Source organism: Perognathus longimembris, chromosome 4 (genome assembly GCF_023159225.1).
Source record: "Perognathus longimembris pacificus isolate PPM17 chromosome 4, ASM2315922v1, whole genome shotgun sequence".
Lineage (NCBI taxonomy): Eukaryota > Metazoa > Chordata > Mammalia > Rodentia > Heteromyidae > Perognathus > Perognathus longimembris.
Genome location: NC_063164.1, coordinates 18,935,369 through 18,953,008, shown reverse-complemented (window position 1 = coordinate 18,953,008; position 17,640 = coordinate 18,935,369). Strand labels below are relative to the sequence as shown.

The 17,640-nt window shown below is 34.5% G+C and overlaps 2 protein-coding genes across 3 annotated transcripts in view; both read left to right on the top strand.

The window, feature by feature from the left end:
- Spag16 (sperm associated antigen 16) overlaps window positions 1–10,556 on the top strand; it is a 696,006-nt gene extending 685,450 nt beyond the window's left edge. The window contains exon 16 of the mRNA XM_048345736.1: window positions 10,381–10,556. Within this exon, the coding sequence (XP_048201693.1) occupies window positions 10,381–10,556 (176 nt within the window). The remainder of the gene's footprint in view (window positions 1–10,380) is intronic.
- Window positions 10,557–11,584: 1,028 nt separating this feature from the next.
- Vwc2l (von Willebrand factor C domain containing 2 like) overlaps window positions 11,585–17,640 on the top strand; it is a 142,577-nt gene continuing 136,521 nt past the window's right edge. The window contains exons 1-4 of one of the 2 annotated variants that reach the window (XM_048344178.1): window positions 11,585–11,724; window positions 11,920–12,111; window positions 14,399–14,578; window positions 14,720–14,868. In XM_048344178.1, coding sequence (XP_048200135.1) covers window positions 14,479–14,578; window positions 14,720–14,868 — 249 coding nt within the window. In that variant the 5' untranslated portion in view covers window positions 11,585–11,724; window positions 11,920–12,111; window positions 14,399–14,478. Of the gene's footprint in view, window positions 11,725–11,919; window positions 12,112–14,398; window positions 14,869–17,640 lie in introns of those variants that run through there. The other variant, XM_048344176.1, reaches the window with a different exon arrangement.

Sequence of the window (17,640 nt, the reverse complement as noted above, 5' to 3'; positions counted from 1 at the left end):
TTCCATTATTCATAATAGGCTTGAAAGTTTTGAATCTGTTTCTGTGTCTCCTAAGAGTTTATTTCATGCAGAAACATGCATGAAATCTAAAAAGAGACTATTCTCAAGAATAGAAGGATAGAATTTTCGTTAAATGTTGACTAATAAAATTGTTAACAGATGGGTGGGGCCGCCTCTGGCTGTGTTTACCTATATGTCTAGGATAGTCCTAGCATATGATCACCATAGCTCAATAGCTAGGTTCATATGATCACATACGATGATACTAAGTGAAACAAACACCAAGCTATGGAAATAAGTGGTTTATCATTATTGTTGTTATTTCAACCTACTATATGAAATTATGCCTTTTTCTCTTGTTTTTCTTCTCTACGATTTTACCTCTGATGGCACTGTAACTGATTTTGGTACCCTGGGTATTGTAAATATGTTTGTCCGAGTAAGGGAAGGGAAGGGAAACATCAAAATGGTGAGACAAATGGTAAAAGATGAACCAGTGCAACAGCAATACTTAGAAGACAATATGCTGCAAACCATCTGAACTCGGGGGAGGTAGAGAGGGAATTGGGCAGGAGGAATGGTGGTAGGAAAATGAGGGAGGAGGTAACAAGTTTAACAAGAAATGTACTCACCACCTTACATATGAGATGGTAATCCCTCTGTACATCACCTTAACAATAAAAATAAAAATATTGTTAGTAAATTATATTTTAGCATGATCAAAACATAAGCAAATTTTGTGATCTATTTGCTAGCATGTGTTTTTAGTGCACAAGCATAGAATGAAATGTAAGCGATTGATTAAAAAGTTCTCCAATGGGCTGGGGATATGGCCTAGTGGCAAGAGCACTTGCCTTGTACACATGAAGCCCTGGGTTCAATTCCCCAGCACCACATATATAGAAAATGGCCAGAAGTGGTGCTGTGGCTCAAGTGGCAGAGTGCTAGCCTTGAGCAAAAGGAAGCCAGGGACAGTGCTCAGGCCTTGAGTCCAAGCCCCAGGAATGGCCAAAAAAAAAAAAAAAAAGTTCTCCAAGGCAACTCAGCTCCTAATTTAATACATTAATTACTCTTGTGAATTGTTCCTATAATAAAACAATCAAAGATCCCTGTCAACAAGATTTAGTAAATTTCATAACCAACATTATCTACTTTTCTTATCTGGTTGTTCCACTACAAAATGACATAATATATGTCAGGACTGCTGAGAAACTACATAATTTGGAAAAATAGCACTGAATCAAATACTTTCTAAAAATCTAAGTTTATTAAAATTGCTCCATTGAGCTGATTGCTGATGGCTCCTGTTTGAAATCATAGCTACTGAGGAGACTTAGATCTCTGAGGATATGGTTCAAAGCCAGCCTAGGAAGGAAAGCCTGTGAGACTCTTATCTCCTGTTAACCAGCAAAAAGGCAGAGTGGAGCTTGATCAAAAAATCTCAGGGGCAACAACCAGGCCATTAGTTTAAGCCACAGGATGGTACCAAAGGAAAAGAAAGAAAGAAGGAAAGAAGGAAAGAAAGAAAGGAAGGAAGGAAGGAAGGAAGGAAGGAAGGAAGGGAGGGAGGGAGATCCGAAAGATCCAAAAGTTTTAATTCATCTCAGTGATGTGTGCTTGGGACTTGAGAAAATATGACTAGCCACATCATTAACTGGGGCCCAATACTTTAACTTAAAATTTTTTAAATTAATCCATCTGGAATTTTTTTGTATTTTCTTAGTTCTGCAGAATCATTTTTTCATAAACAAATGGAAATCTCTCAACAAAATCATTAATTCTCTTTTCAGTGATGATTATTGGGTCAAATATAATTGCTGTATTAAAATCACTTTATTCACTATTTAGGAAAGTCTGAGGTAGTACTTGTAATGTTGAAAAGGCAATAATTCGAATAATAACAGAAATTGTACTTCCTATAACATTAATATCAAACATGTCCCTGAAAATGTGGAGTTGTCTCTCCTGCTCACCAAGACACTGTGAAATCCTAGCAATACCAAACGCATGCTTGGAGTACTAAAAGAATAAAGGCAGCCTTTCTGAGTTTATTCCCAGGAAGCTAGTTGCACAATCAGGTTCTGAAAGTCAATAAACACGATTAGAATAATGACAGATGAAAGTTTGAAAGCAATGTTATAGTTTAATAGAAATTAATTTTAAAACATTCCCAGGCACAAGCATGGATTCCAATAGGATCTGGAGCTGCACACTCAAAAGATGTTTACTCTGAGTCATGTTGCATTTGAGTAAGGGACGCTTAATCACTGTGGAGAGATGACATTGAACTAATCCACAAAAATCCATCCAGCAGTATTAGAGCGTGACGTAGAGGATAAGAGCATAAGCTCTGGAGTCACATGGATCTCAAGTCCATTTTCACTAATCATAAACTGCATGCCCTTGAAGAAGTTGCTATAACCACTCCAGGCAGACTTTTCCCTTGTATAAGGCAGGGTTATATGCCAGCACCATCTATCACAAACAACAAAATTATACATACTACAATAGTCTTACTTTTTTAAATTGAAGGGAAAATGTTACTATTCTGTATATATTTTAGTTTTTAAATATAATTTTATTGTTATTAAGAAGTTGTACAGAGGGATTGCCATTTCATAAATCAGGTAATTAGTACATTACTTTCCGGGACAATGTCACCTCTTCATTCACTTTCCGCCAGTTTCCCCCTCCCTTCCCTGCACACAAGTTAGATCAGTCATTCTCCACATAGCGAGTACCATGATTGAATTTGTTCACCCTTTCTCCCTCTTTCTTCACCCCCCCTAAAAACAACTCAAAGAAAAAACAAACACCACCACCACCAATAATAATAACAACAACAAAGCATGTTACCATTTCCTGGAATTTGTTTCGATAAATAGGATTTTAAATGTTCAGAAAAATTGCACCTCCTGGAGGTGCATATATTTTAAATCCATATCAAAATCCATTTTATTTAACAAAATAGTATCTACTTCACATGTAAACAAAATGGAGTTGTAACTAAAATATTTTACATTCTTCTCGCTTAAGGTGTATTGAAATCAATTAGCAATTGGGGAAGGAACACATTTCCGTTTGGTTGGCTACAGTTCAAGCACTCAATGGTGCGGTGTGCATCACATCCGTTAGAATGGACAGAGAAGGTGAATGCCAGCCCAACAGGCTGATATCAGGATAGAATGAGATGGTACATGGAAAGGATTTAGGATGATGGTCAGAAAATAGTAAGTCCTAAAAGAAGTAGTTGTGGGGTGACATTGATCAAGATGCACTGGGAGATAGTACTCTGGCTCAAAAGAGCCCTAGTTTTGAGCAAAAGAGCTCAAGGACAGTGCCCAGGCCAAGGCTCAAGCCCCATGATTGACTTATGTACAATTACTTAAAAATAATAATGAAAATAGTAGTCGTGGCAATTGTTATTATTGCCCACTGGGTATTGAATTCAACAGTCTCCCTGTTACATTGTGAGAAATGCAAATATATAGCATGTAGATGCTGTCCTTGAATGCTTAGAAAGTTAAAAAAATACAACAAATGCATTGTTCCCATAGTTTATGGTGACATATTATCATGTGAAGAGTATGAATTAAAGGTAATAAATGGAAGATGTTCTTTTGGGGATATCTGGTACCAAATTAATGAAGAAAATACTTTCAAATTGAAACTCAATAGATAAATTGACTTTTGTTTGGAAGCTATGGCCATGGACCATGGAGAAAGCGAAGGAAAACATTCCAACAGAGGGAATAAGGAAAGTACTAGTCTAGAGGTGGTGAAATGAAATATATATTAAGAAATGAGAGCAAAGCAAGTGCTAGTGTCTCATCCCTGTAATCCTAGCTATTCAGAAGTCTGAGATCTAAGGAATGCAGTTCAGAGTTAGCCAGGGCATGAAGGTTCCATGAGACTCTTATGTCAATTAATCACAGAAAAAGCTAGAAGTGATGTTGTGACACAAATGGTAGCGTACTTTCTTTAAGCATAAGGAATCCATGTATAGCACCCAGGCCACAGCTGAAGGACTGGCAAAAAAAAAAATAATAAAGAAGAGGAAATAAGGAAAGGAAAGGAAGAGAAAAGAAGGGAGGAGGGAGGAAGGGAGAGAGGGAGGGGGAAAATGGAAGAGAAAGGGAAGAACGAGAATAAAACAAGGAAAATATGTGTTTGCATAAAAGTATATTTGAATAAGAAAATGCAAAATATATCCAGGAGTACAGAGGCCTTGAAAGAAATATCAGAAAGCTGAGATTTTCTCCACTGTCAGAAAGAGACAGTAAAAAGAACATTAAGTTAGGAGCCAACATCTGGTTTCAGCCAGTTACTACAGCTGCCATGAGTATATTTCCTTCCCTTTACCAGGTCATTTCTCCTCTGTTGTTTTATTTGGGAAACAGGATGGTTACACTGAAAATAAAACAAAATTGGGCAGGTCAGAGATGTGGCTCTTTTGTTGTTGCTGCTGCTTTTCTTCTTGTTTTTCAGTTCAAATTTATGGTATTGTAGGATAGAAGTGGTAAAATTAGAAAAATGGGCTGGATATCAGGGGCTCAAGCCTATAATCCTAACTACTCTGGAGGATGAGACTAGAGAAGCAGAGTTCAAAACCAGCCTAACCACAGGAGTCTACAAGACTCTAACTCTACTAGTTAGAATGGAAGAGAAGGGTGGAAGAATGCAGTCATAGTGTGCAATGTACCTATGTGAAAATGCAGATAGGAAAATAGAGGGATTGGGTGTGGTTGAAGGATAGGGAGAATGAAGGAAGGAGTGACATTGGTCAAAAAGCATTGTACTTGTAAACCAATGTGTTGAATTATACCCCTTTGGTACAACTACTCAAAGATAATAAAAATCATAATTTAATATAGATAGCTAGGTTTGGAAGTGTAATTCAAATGGTAGAGTGCAAGCCAAGAGTGAAATAAAATCTGAGGAGAACACAAGGCCCCAAGTTCAAAATGTACTATCTTGTTAAACGCATATGCATGCATACACACATACACACACATATACATACATACACACACACACTACCCTTAAATACATTAAGAATCCATATAAATAAATTTAAATATAAGTTGTGACAGAATGATCATCCAGTGAATCATGTTGGTGGTCTTGAAATCTAACAATAGACTTTAATACAGGGGCAAAATATCTGCAAACACACAGTTATATTATAGGAAGAAAAGATAGAGAGAGCTTGATTGAGGGAGAAAAAGAGATGAGATGAGAAATTAATGGAATTTGGATCTGCAACACAGAGAATTAGTATTCATAATGGAAAAGAGAAAGCCAAGGAGGTAATTTGGCTGAAGACATAGAAGGGAGGTGAAATGAGTTTCTTAGATATCAGTCAGGTACAACAGTTAGTATGTATGATGTTTGTATTAAAATAAAAATATTTAGGTATTCAATGACCTAGATGAAGAATCATTCATGACTATTTTACTCCCAGAGATTCACAAAGTAGTAAAAATCAACACTAAATAAAACAATTACAAAATTAGTGCAGGCCTTACATTTGAGAGCTAGTTTTTCTGGTTAATTTCCTGGCCAAAGAGATTCTTTGGAACATCACATTCAATATGAATCTTACTTTCTGAAGGAAACTGGAATGCCAGTAAATAAAGTGAGAGTTTTTCATAATAAATATTTCTTTCTAAATCATGACATGGACTTCTTGGGATTGTGGAAAGAGACTGTAGGGCATAGGTCTGTTGAAGGACTTGGAAGAGAAAGGAGAGCTCTAGTTTTCCTGTTAGCTCATTCTCATAGACATGAGTGACAAAGAAATGGGATCAAAACTTTCTGTTAGTATATTTCATAATAGTATTGTGTCCATGTATATAAGGTGCTGTAACTCTTCTTTCATGTGTTAAAATATTGCAATAATAACTTAACACTGAGTACTATCAAAATAAAATAAAATAAAATATTGCAGTAAAATATTACACACACACCCCCAGTTAAGCAAGAAAAACCTGGGAGTGCAGCTATGGCTCAAGTGATAGAGTGCCAGCTTTGAGTGAAAAAACTAAGGGACAGTTCACAGCCCCAGAGTCCAACCTTCAGTACTGGCCCATACACACACACACACACACACACACACACACACACACACAGCCTTCACTTGAATAAGTGCCAATATTTTCTTTGCATATTTTATTAGCATAGGATGAAAGACATTATATTCATATTATTCATAGTGATAAGTACACTCAGATAAAATTTTATTGCTTTATTTTTCATGAGTTAACTCATTCTATATTGTAACCTTCTTCCAGTGGTTTGATTGCTATGAGAACTTAAATTAGTAAATATTTGTAAATATTAGTAAAACTCAAATATCTGAATTTTCATAGTAAATCTAGTCGAGATTGTTTTGTTCAAGATATTAGCAGAACTATCACTTTCCTGTAATAATAAGAGATGAAACAGTATTAAAACTTGAGAGAGTTACAGATTTATTTGGAACTGTTTTGAGAAATCAATTATTTTTTAAAATCAATTAATTTACAAAGGTTAATTGGCTAGTTTTCTTTCTATTTCTTTTTTTTCTTTTTTGGATTTGTCTGTTTTTTGGCAGTACTAGAGTAAGAAATCAGGGTCTCATGCTTGCTATGCTCTACCACTTAAATTTTTACACTTACTTTAATACCTGGATAGGTCTTGATTTTGCCTGGTCTGGCTTTGGACCACAATCTTCCTACCTATATCTCCAATGTGTCTGGGAACATAGGTGTGCACCACCACACCTAGCTTGTTTATTGAGAGGGGATAGGTTATCTTTATGTTTTGCCCGGTCTTAAACCACAATTTTCATGATCTCTACCTCTAGGTTTGTAGATATGAGCCATTGTGCTTAGCCGATTGGCTCATTTCGTAGCAGAGATTGGGAAAAAATAATTCTTGTCTTATCATAAAAGATTTAACAAATTCATCAGCTACGGTATAATGGAGAGCAAATCATTCTATCCTCATTGAACCTGCTGAACAACAAAATAATAGTGATATACTCAGTAAGAAAATATTCTAAAATTTTGATAGGTAAAATGAAATCAGAATTATTTTTAAGGACACATAAATGAGGAATTATTCATAATCATTCAGTATTGATGGATACTGAACTATTTATATGAAAACAGCAGTTATAAATTCATCTTTTCCCTAGACTATATATCTTCTTACTTGGTGAATAACTCAAATGGTCCAATACCCGGAATGTAAACAAATAAGAGAAATAAGCCAGCTTGTTACACAACAAATATTTAAATGTGATTTATCTTCTATTAAAATATCTATGAACCAATTTTGACTATTTTTATTTTTAATAAAATATACTAGCTAGCAAAACACACTAATCTATATTTTAAATCTTACTTGTTGTGACATTTGTGTAATTCATACATTCATAATTTGGTATAATTTTTCCTGTTTACAAAAATACTGTATATAATTAATGCAGGAATTTCATGTCATCTGACAATTATTTTAGTTTTTAAATATTTAATACAACATTTGAAGTAGAATTAAATATAATTTATGATCTAGTTTATCATTTGTTTTTTAGAGGCATATTTGGTTTAACGTGAACATGATTAGTATAAGTTCACAAAAACACATCTTGGATTACTTGAAATTTTATTCCTACTTTATTTTCATTCTACTGACCAAGTTCTGATGTGAACAGACAAATCTATTTCTCTATCTTCTATCTCTCTATCTTCTATCTTCTATGGAAATCTCATTAAGATTGTGACATTGAGATGACTAGTGCTTTGTATGGTGGCTCAATTTTCATTGCCCATCACCAGAATATTTAGAAAGTTCCCATCTTCTATTACAAACTCCACTTTCTAGAGATTACTGCCATTAATCAGACTATCTGACTATGCATTATGTGATTTCCTAGCTGGTTTCAGAGCTGTTGTTGCTTTGAAGACCTTTCTCTCTCTCTCTCTCTCTCTCTCTCTCTCTCTCTTTACCCTAACCCCACTCCCACCCCCCCCATCCCCCCGCTTCATAGCAACTAGAGGCAATGCATCAATGGACACACCCTGGCACCCTGAATCATAAATAAGTTGGGAAACTACTATTTACATTAGACATAATATGTCACATAATAATCCATTATGTATTTAACATGATCGTGTATTTATACTTATTTTAGGCATTAGTTATGGTATACATATAATCTTTCATCTTCTGAAAAATTCAGAGTAATGAAAACTTCCTATCTGCTCTAGCAAAGGAAAATATTTAAAATATAGGTGTATGATGAACTATATAATCTTGAATATATTCAAAAATTACTAAATCATGAATCTTACAATTTTTAAAGATTTGACTTCCTCAAAAAATAGTGGTTTAAAGCTAAATCCTTTGTGTTTTTCTTTTCATCAGTTGTGGGGCTTGAATTCAGGGCCTTGGCCCTATTTCCAAGCTCTTTTGCTCACTGCTAGTGTTCTACCACTTTGAGCCACAGCATCACTTCCAGTTTTTGAGTGGTTAATTGCAGATATGAGGCTCACGGGGACTTTCTGGCCCAGGCTGGCTTCAAACCACAATCATCACATCTCAGCCTCCTGAGTATCTAGGGTTACAGTTGTGAACCACCAGTGCCCAGAAATCCTTTTCCTTTTTATGGACTTGAAATTTGTTTATTTTCTTTAGTCTTAATTTCTAAAAGAATATTTACTACTCTCTCCCAGCGATTGTATAAAGACTACCAAAAAAACCAAAAACTATTTGTTTGATTCTTAGGAAATTCCCAGCAATTGCCTATAGAGTGGGGCTCGATGTAAAATCTATATGTAATGACTCTGTCAGCATAGACTGGGTAGGAGAAGGGTTATAATAAATATTCACATCTGCTGCTTTGGACACTCTAATCCATCCTAAGGATCTTTGCTGTGTCAGGCTTTGTTCTAGATGAAGAAACCCAGTAGTTATAAAGGTTTGCAAATAGACCATATTTATCATGGTTAACTTTACTCTTAAAGCTTCTCTGTTTTAGGGATTTCTTTTTTGTTGTTGTAATTTGAGATTAAACAATTCACCATGTTTTTATGATGACACCATACTCAAATTCTTATTATGAAATGGATAAATTCCTTTCAAGCTGGTCAAGAAGGCACCACTGCTAACAGCACTATGTTTGATGCAGAAATATGATGGCTAGAGCCCAAATTGTGGCTTGAAGGGCTTGTGATTAAATATTAGCTTTTTTATCCAGGTGTCATCAGGATAAAGGTATTAAGTCTTCTCAAGCTTCTTCTGTCTTCACCTACACAATATTATTTTCTTTATCATTGAATTGTTTTATGGATTCTACAGGATCGTCCATGTCAGGCACCAAACATGAGCTCTAGCATGCAGAAGGAATTTGGTAAACTTTAAACACTGTTGTTGCTATGATGACACATTAACTAAATGTGGTCCTGTAAGCAATGTGTAGTAGTAATGTTGTAGTAATTTAAGTACTAAATTCATATAACATAATCTATTGACTTTCTCTGCCTCCAAGGTCTTGGATAGTTTGGTACTAGATTTTTTAAACAAAATTACATAAATTAAAATTGAATTTTTTCAATTTAGTGATTATTTACTTAAAATATGCTATAAGTATTACTAGAATAGCTTCTAATTGCTCTAGCATATAACAAAATTTAATTAAAATATCTAAAATTTAAAGTTATGACAAAGTCAATCAATTTGAAATTTATTTGAATTTCACTTTCTAAGATTTATTTAAATTTGTTTTACTTCATCTACAAAGAAAATGTGTTGATTTGTGAGTATTATAAACTTTGAGATTATAAATGCATGTTGTTACTGTTTTAGGCAATGATTTAGCATAATTATGATAAATAGAATACAAAATTTAAGGATAAATTTTGTAAAATACATATTTATAGAGTAAAAGTATATTTCCCATAGGTAAAACTTAAAAGCTCTTCCTTTTAAAACTTTCCAACATCTGCATATGAAGAAGTTTGCCTGGCTTAATTGCCTTTAATGCCATCTCAGAATGATGTATTGAGTCACAGATACTTAAAGAATGATGGGCAGTTAAGGACTTCTGCATAGAGAGTAGGCAAAGCATTTGGCTTTGTTTTCCTATTTGAAAGTTTTATATTCTAATCATTGTTTATCTTAATTAGATTCAAATTAGAAATAGTTCATCATTAACAAAACAAGTCTTGAATCACAACTGAAATAAAACAGAATGTTGTACTACTTATAAATGACGACTATTTAAAATCTGCCCATTTCCCTGTCCACCTCTTTGCCCATCTCATTCTCCTCACTTCACCTTCTCTCCCTCTCCCACTCTTTCGCTCTTTTCCTCTCCCCCACTCTCACTTTCAGGTAGAGTTTTGGCTCAGGCAAGCAGCAATGGAATTATCCATTTGTTGGATCTTACATCTGGGCACATTCACAAGCTGATGGGCCACGAGAGTGAAGCACAGACGGTGGTGTTTTCACATGATGGGAAATATCTGTACTCTGGAGGTTCTGATGGCACCATCAGGTCCTGGTGCTGAAGGCCAGCGGCTGGTCCCACACAGAGATCATTCCCTTTAAGGCTCGAAAATGCCTGGAGTAGCCCCAAACCGATCAATAAATAACTGGTTAAAACAGCCAGTGGGTAACATTTAAAATGTATCTTAAAACATGATTTGGCTATTCATTTAATGTTCATAATGTTACCAATAAAAAAATAATAATAACTTTTGTTCTTTTATTTGTCTGGTCTTTTTTTTTTATCTAAAATGTTTGTTTGGGTTCTTTTTGTTTTCTCCTGTGTCATTCTGATAAGAATTTAGAGACAGAGCATCCTTGCCAGGGCTTTGGGAGAAACAGCTTTACAATGACGCCTAATGACAGACTAGATGAATTACAGGAGATTGATTTTTAATGTTAGAGAACAAACTGCAGAAAAACGCAGCTACTTTTTCTTTTCTTTTTAAAAATCAAATCCAAGCTGCAAGAAGACCCAAAGTTGAATTATGTAGTAGAGAGGACTGTCTTTCTGCCATGAAAGGGTCAAAGAAAAAGGAGCAAGCATTCATTGACAGTGATTATGCTTATCTATTAATAACAATCAAGGACTGCAGATGGCTTAAATCTAAATGCGAGTCTCTTCCGGAACTTTCATCTCTGCAGCCCATCCAAGAATGCATTAGGTATAATTACACATTTTTTAAATGTATTGTAATTTCGATGCAATCCAGCGTCTCACGTAGAATGATTTCCCCTTTCCTAATGCATGCGTCCGCTGTATAAAGCGCGACTGCTTAGAAAAACACTCCTGCCTGGGCTAAAGCAGCAGCTCCGGGATTTCGACCAGCCTGGACTCAGAAGCCAGTTGTTGGCGCTGTCCGTGGTGCTGAGGAATTCCCGGCTGCCGGCAGAATGAGAAGCACACATCAGCAGTCTGAAAACTGCTCTCAGTGATGCGGAAGCCCGGCTAAAGTTGCTCCTCTCCTTTGGCGCCCACAGTTAGTTGGTTTTTTTTCTTTCCTTTTTCCTTTCTTTTTTTCTTTTCCTGGTATGTAACAAGGGATCTAAGCAACATCTTGGGGACGATGCTGAGGGTATTGCCGGCAGAGCTGGCTTTAAGCTACAGTATGCTGTTGCTGTCTGTGATCCTCAGAGCCTAGCCAAATCACCTCTATTGCCGTAGCAAACCTTCTGGAAGTGAACCCATGTGTGGAGGAGGCGCAATCAGCAAGGAAATTTCATAGAAGGATCTAAGGGGGAAAAAGCTAAAAATAAGTTCAACATGATTCTGCTATTGGTTTCTGGATTTCTACGGGACCAGCGATGCTTCTTCCTTTGAATTCTGAAGACAGGTCCACAGCATTTTTTTCTTATGTGTATATTTGCTGTGTTTCTCTCTGGAAGGGTGGGAGACTGCATCCGGACTGTGTTTTGAAATGGGAGGTAGAGAGGATGGATTGCCTTTAATTCATGCCTGAAAAATGTATTCTTGGGATGACTAAAGAGGAACTGCTTCTTAAGAACACACCTGACCTTTTAGCTCAGGTTGGTCTGTGACTCCCCCTCCCCTCCACCATTCACCTCTAGAGTGAATAGGTAAGTGTTTCTTATGACATGAGTTATGTTTGCATTCTCAAAGAAATAAATACAGCCTTTTAAAATCATATGTAGCAATATGGAGTGGGGAGGGAAAGTTTATCTGGAAAGTGACCCTCAGTTTAACCTGTATGCTTTCTTATTAAAAAATAATCTTCTGACAAACATGTTATTAGATACCTCTGAGGTTTCATTTCTGAAATTGTATTTTAAATTGTATTGGAGCAGCTCAGCTATTAAGAAGGCTTTAAAAATAGCCTAAGAACTTTATTGTATTAAGAAGAAAATCTTGCTTGGTCCATGCAGATTTTATAAATATATGTCACATTTCAAGCACTGTTTCATGTTTATAAAAAGTAGATATCCCTCCCTTATTTTGACCTTTAAGTTTATATTCATAATAACCTGACACATTTATACCTACCTGTGGCTTACATAGAGATCGTTTTCTCTCTGTGTCCTTTTGAAACAGAATCATATGTGTATTTTATGTTGCTTGCCCGCATGTATTGATAGATGGTACTAGAATATTATGAGTCACAGTTACTCCCTTTCCTTCCAGGATAAACTTTCTAAATATGTGAGAGGCGTAAAAATGCATTATTTAATTAGTTAAATATATTTATGCTTTTTTCAGAAGCTTCTCATATGTTTGTAGACCCTTTAATAATTTTGAAAAAAAATGCTTTGTCAAAGAGAGCTCCCAGCTCTCAAGCAGAATTATAGGTTTGCATTTTATTGTACTGTCATGACTCATTATTTTTGGCATATTTTAAGAGAAATCTATCTCCTTTATCATTACCCACACCAAAAGAATTCTAATATTAGAGAATATTGGAGTTTTAATATCAGCTTTTTCTGAAAAGAACACACGAGTATAGTACCTTCCATTTTACTATTGCTAGAATTTGCATATCTAATTTAAAATGTAAATACACTCTCATAGTTTATGAACTTTTTCTAATGTCATCTTCATCATATTTAATATTATCTTTGGTGTATGTTAGGCTGAAAAAGATGTGGTTTGTCATTGTCTCTGAAAATAAACCAATGAGTGGCATTTACACATCTGAGAATGTCCTATATACCATCTTACTGATATTGGCTTCATGCCAATATCAGCAATATTGGCCATGAAGCCAATATCAGACAAATACTTTAAGTAGACAAATATTTTATATTTTCCTCATCTATTGCTCCCTAAAGTTACAGTTTCTCAAGAGTTTTAGTTTGAGTTAGTTACTTTTAATATGTAAATAAGTCCCCAGTACCAACACTTTCACACCAAGCAAGAATAACAGGTGAGACTTATGATAGATATTTTCATCCAATGAACAAAGTATATTCTCTATGCATGACAATGCTTTCATCATTATTTCATGAAATCCCGATACTTTTGTACTAGTACCTTTGTGCCAATTGCCTAAATGCAAATAATGTGGTACTTCAAATAAGTTACGTTTTCAAGAGTTTATATCAATGGAAAAATGCACTCATAATTTACATTACACAAATGCTAGATTGCCCTGTCTGTGCAAAAATTCACAGGTAGATCTTTCCTGCCCACTAGGAGCTTACTTCCTGAGTAAAGCAGAGATGTAGGCAGTAATACAAACTAAATTGTCTTTAAATATTCTTTTGAGTAGATGAAACTTTCTTTTATTATTTGTTTTAAATCTTTCTCTATTTCACCATAGAACAGTTAAGATTTTTTTTTATTTCCATGTTGACTGAAACAAGTAACTCATACTGAGATTAGTGAAATTAGTGTCTTTCTTCGTTTATGGGTATAAATAAATTGGAAGGCATTTATACTAGTTCTATCTCAATTAAAACATCCAATGATTGGTCTATGCCTTTTTTATACACTAATCTCTTGAGTTTTGACACAGATGCTTATAACATATACACATATTACCACTGAACCAGTCCAGTTTAAAGAAGAGGAAAAGAATCTGAATGTACTGGAACTGCTTGCCAATAGCTACTTATAACCATCCTTTGAAGCTCAGCAAAACTTCTTCTTACTATTTAGAAAAAGGAATATCTTTGAAAATCTAAAGGTAAATTCGAGCTCAAGGTTCCTCTGTAAAATAACTCCACAAAGAACAATATTTTGTGAGGGCCACATATGCAAAATTCACAATAAATATAAACCGTTGCATGAATTTGGTCTATTTGAGGATGTGTAATATCCTCTGAATTGAACCCAAGCAAACAAGGGCTTAAATGAATCTATATTTCTCTTTCTATATATGTCAAATTATTTTTAAATATTTATTTTCAGCCTACCCCTCTTGTATTCCCATGGAAGGAGCTGAGTATATATAATATTAGGAGTACATCCAGAAGTCTTTGAGGAGGGGGATGGCTCTTCATATTCATGAAGCTTGCATACTTCTATTGGTCATCCCTGGATTGGTCACCTCTGCCGCCATCAGTCATGAAGACTATCCTGCTGATGAAGGTGACCAGACCTCCAGTAATGACAATTTGATCTTTGATGACTATCGAGGGAAAGGGTGTGTGGATGACAGCGGCTTTGTGTACAAGTTGGGAGAACGGTTTTTCCCAGGGCATTCCAACTGTCCATGTGTCTGTGCTCTAGATGGACCTGTTTGCGACCAGCCAGAATGCCCTAAAATTCACCCAAAGTGTACTAAAGTGGAACACAATGGATGCTGTCCAGAATGCAAAGAAGTGAAGAACTTTTGTGAATACCATGGAAAAAATTACAAAGTCTTGGAGGAATTTAAGGTATGCATTACTCTCTGTACTTACTGAATTCTAACTTCACATCAACAAGATTGGAACATTTAACATGTTGGCTATATATGTATAGGTAGTCTTTGTCACATGCTTAATATCTTTTTAACCTTTTTATAAATTAATGTTTTATGAGGAAAGGGAAGGGTTGTTTGTAGGTATCTATTTTAAGTTTGTTTTCAAGTTTTATTGGGTTTTCAAGGCTTATGTTGTGTATTTGGAGCCAGTTATCTATGGTCTTGAAACATTTATTATTTGTTTATCACGTGGAAATGAATGGGCTGCAAAATCACACTTCTGATCTGTGATATTCATAATAAGAAAATGCATCAGGCCTACTTGTTTTAGAGCATGGACTCCATGCTCAGACTGTTTATAAGGCTTTGTGGAGAACTTAAATTCTCGATAGTGTGTAAAAGTAATTTTTAATATCTACATGGTATATACTGGCTTTCATGCTACTTTCTCCTTTTGAAGTAACTTGTAGTTCATTTTTTAACCTCTTCTTGGGTTTTCTATTCTCCAATAACTACTTTTAATTGGATTGTCCCACATCAAGCCTATGGGCATTCTCTCCAACTGGGCCATATGAGGAATTTCAGACCAATCTGGTATACATAACAAAACCCTGTCTCGCCTAAAGAAGCAAACATATTCCTATTTCTGTTCTTTTTTTTAACTGTATATTTTTTTTGCTTTTCTTTTTGGTACTGTGGATCAAACCCAGGTTATTACACCTGCTAGGTAAGCACTTTGCCACTGAGCTACAACCCAGACTACATATTCCTCTTTAAATGTAAAGGGTTTTTTCCTTGAAATGAATGATGTATGTATGTCTTGATACAAAAGGTTTCATTTCATCTGCCCAACTTCTGTGAAAAGACGCTCAGAATAATTAAGTGAAAGAAAATAAGGCTAATTTCCAATGAACTTTCTGCTTAAAAAAAGAATGCTCAGTTCTTAGCATTGATTAAACTTCTTTCTCCACAAGAGACAGATAATACCAAAAGTCAATGGATGAAACAAGACTTAATTGATTATCAGACTATTATCTGACTATTATGCCCATTCCACTCTCGGTCATTAGTTCCATTGAGCTCTAATTTCTCTAGGAATATTTAAACATTTTAACAAGATTACTCATAATTATTGCATTAACTTTTTAATGTATTGTTCTAGGATTTTCTCACATATTATGAAATTTTGCTGTGCAGCATTGAGAAATAAAATCTAGAAGGCCTAACAAAACTGTTTGTTATTGACAATAGTAAACAGAACCCCATTATATATTTATTAATGGCTTTAATTATATCCAAAATATTCCATAAACATTAATTTTAGATAATTTTTCATTCAAGTGACTGAAAATAGAAATACTTAAAACATGATTTAGAGAAGCATGTCTAGAATTCATTTGACTTCTACTATACACATGTATATGTACATATACATATTCACAATATGTTATATGCATATATATGCATTTATATACAGTAGAATATAACAGGGTTATTGTAGGAAAAACATCTAATCTAAGCAAAGAAAACATGTCAGATAAAACTTGTGAGATTTCTAGCTTGGAAATCAATATAGAATAAGAAGGAAAGATATTATCTGATTACAAAAGTGTAAGTAAATCCACTGCTAAAAATGCTATAGTTGATTAAGTACATTTATTAAATTTATTTCAACATAAAGGTAGTAACACAGTTATTGTGTCAAATAGCATGAATATATAAACAAAAAGTTGATAAATCTTGACTTCCTTCTATATCCCCACTGTAGTCTACTTCTTTTAGCAAATATATACACATATATCCATATACACATAGTATATATGTGTGTGTATATATTTCCTCATGTATATGCATTATATACATATATAATATATATATATATAATACTACTTTTCCAATAGCTATAAGATTTAGTGATAATCCAGGATAAAATTGTAAAAGAAACTAAGACCAGAAAGGTTTAATTAACTTATTTAAAGCCATCAAATTATTTAATTATTTCTAAAGTCTCCCTTTCTCACAATTAAATCGACCATACCTTTCAGAATACCTTGACTTTTAAGTCAGATAAATGTAGGTTAAAATATCAGATTTGTTTATAAGATTTAAATATTTGTGTCACAATTGCAATGATTATGAAATAACCATGGTAATAATTGGCTTCCTTGGGAAAACATGTTGGAAATATCTAATGAAATATAATTTATATGAGGTTTCCAGGTTGTAATAACTAGTATATAACAGGTGGTGAATAAATTATTCTCCTGTAAATTCTAATGCCTGAGACTACCTCTATATTCTAATTTTTTATACAGCTTTGTGTATATAAATATACATATACACACATACCAATAGATATATGTGTAAAGATATATTTATATATCTTATACATATGTTATTGTTAGTCATGAGGTTTGAACTCAGTGCTTGCGTGCTGTCCCTGAGCTCTTTAGTCTTAGGTAGCAATGTACCACTATGAGCCACAGCTTCACATTTGGTTCTCTGGTGATTATAATTAGAGGTAAGAGTCTTGTTGACATCCTGCCTGGACTGGCCTTGAACCACAATCTTCAAATCACAGCCTCCTGAGTATTTAAAACTATAGGTGTGAGCCACTAATGCTGGCACTTTGTCTATATTTTATTAATTTATTTGGCTTTTTTTTAATTTAATTTTGTTGTCAAGGTGATGTGCAGAGGGGTTACACTTGCATACGTAAAGTATTGAGTACTTTTCTTGTCATACT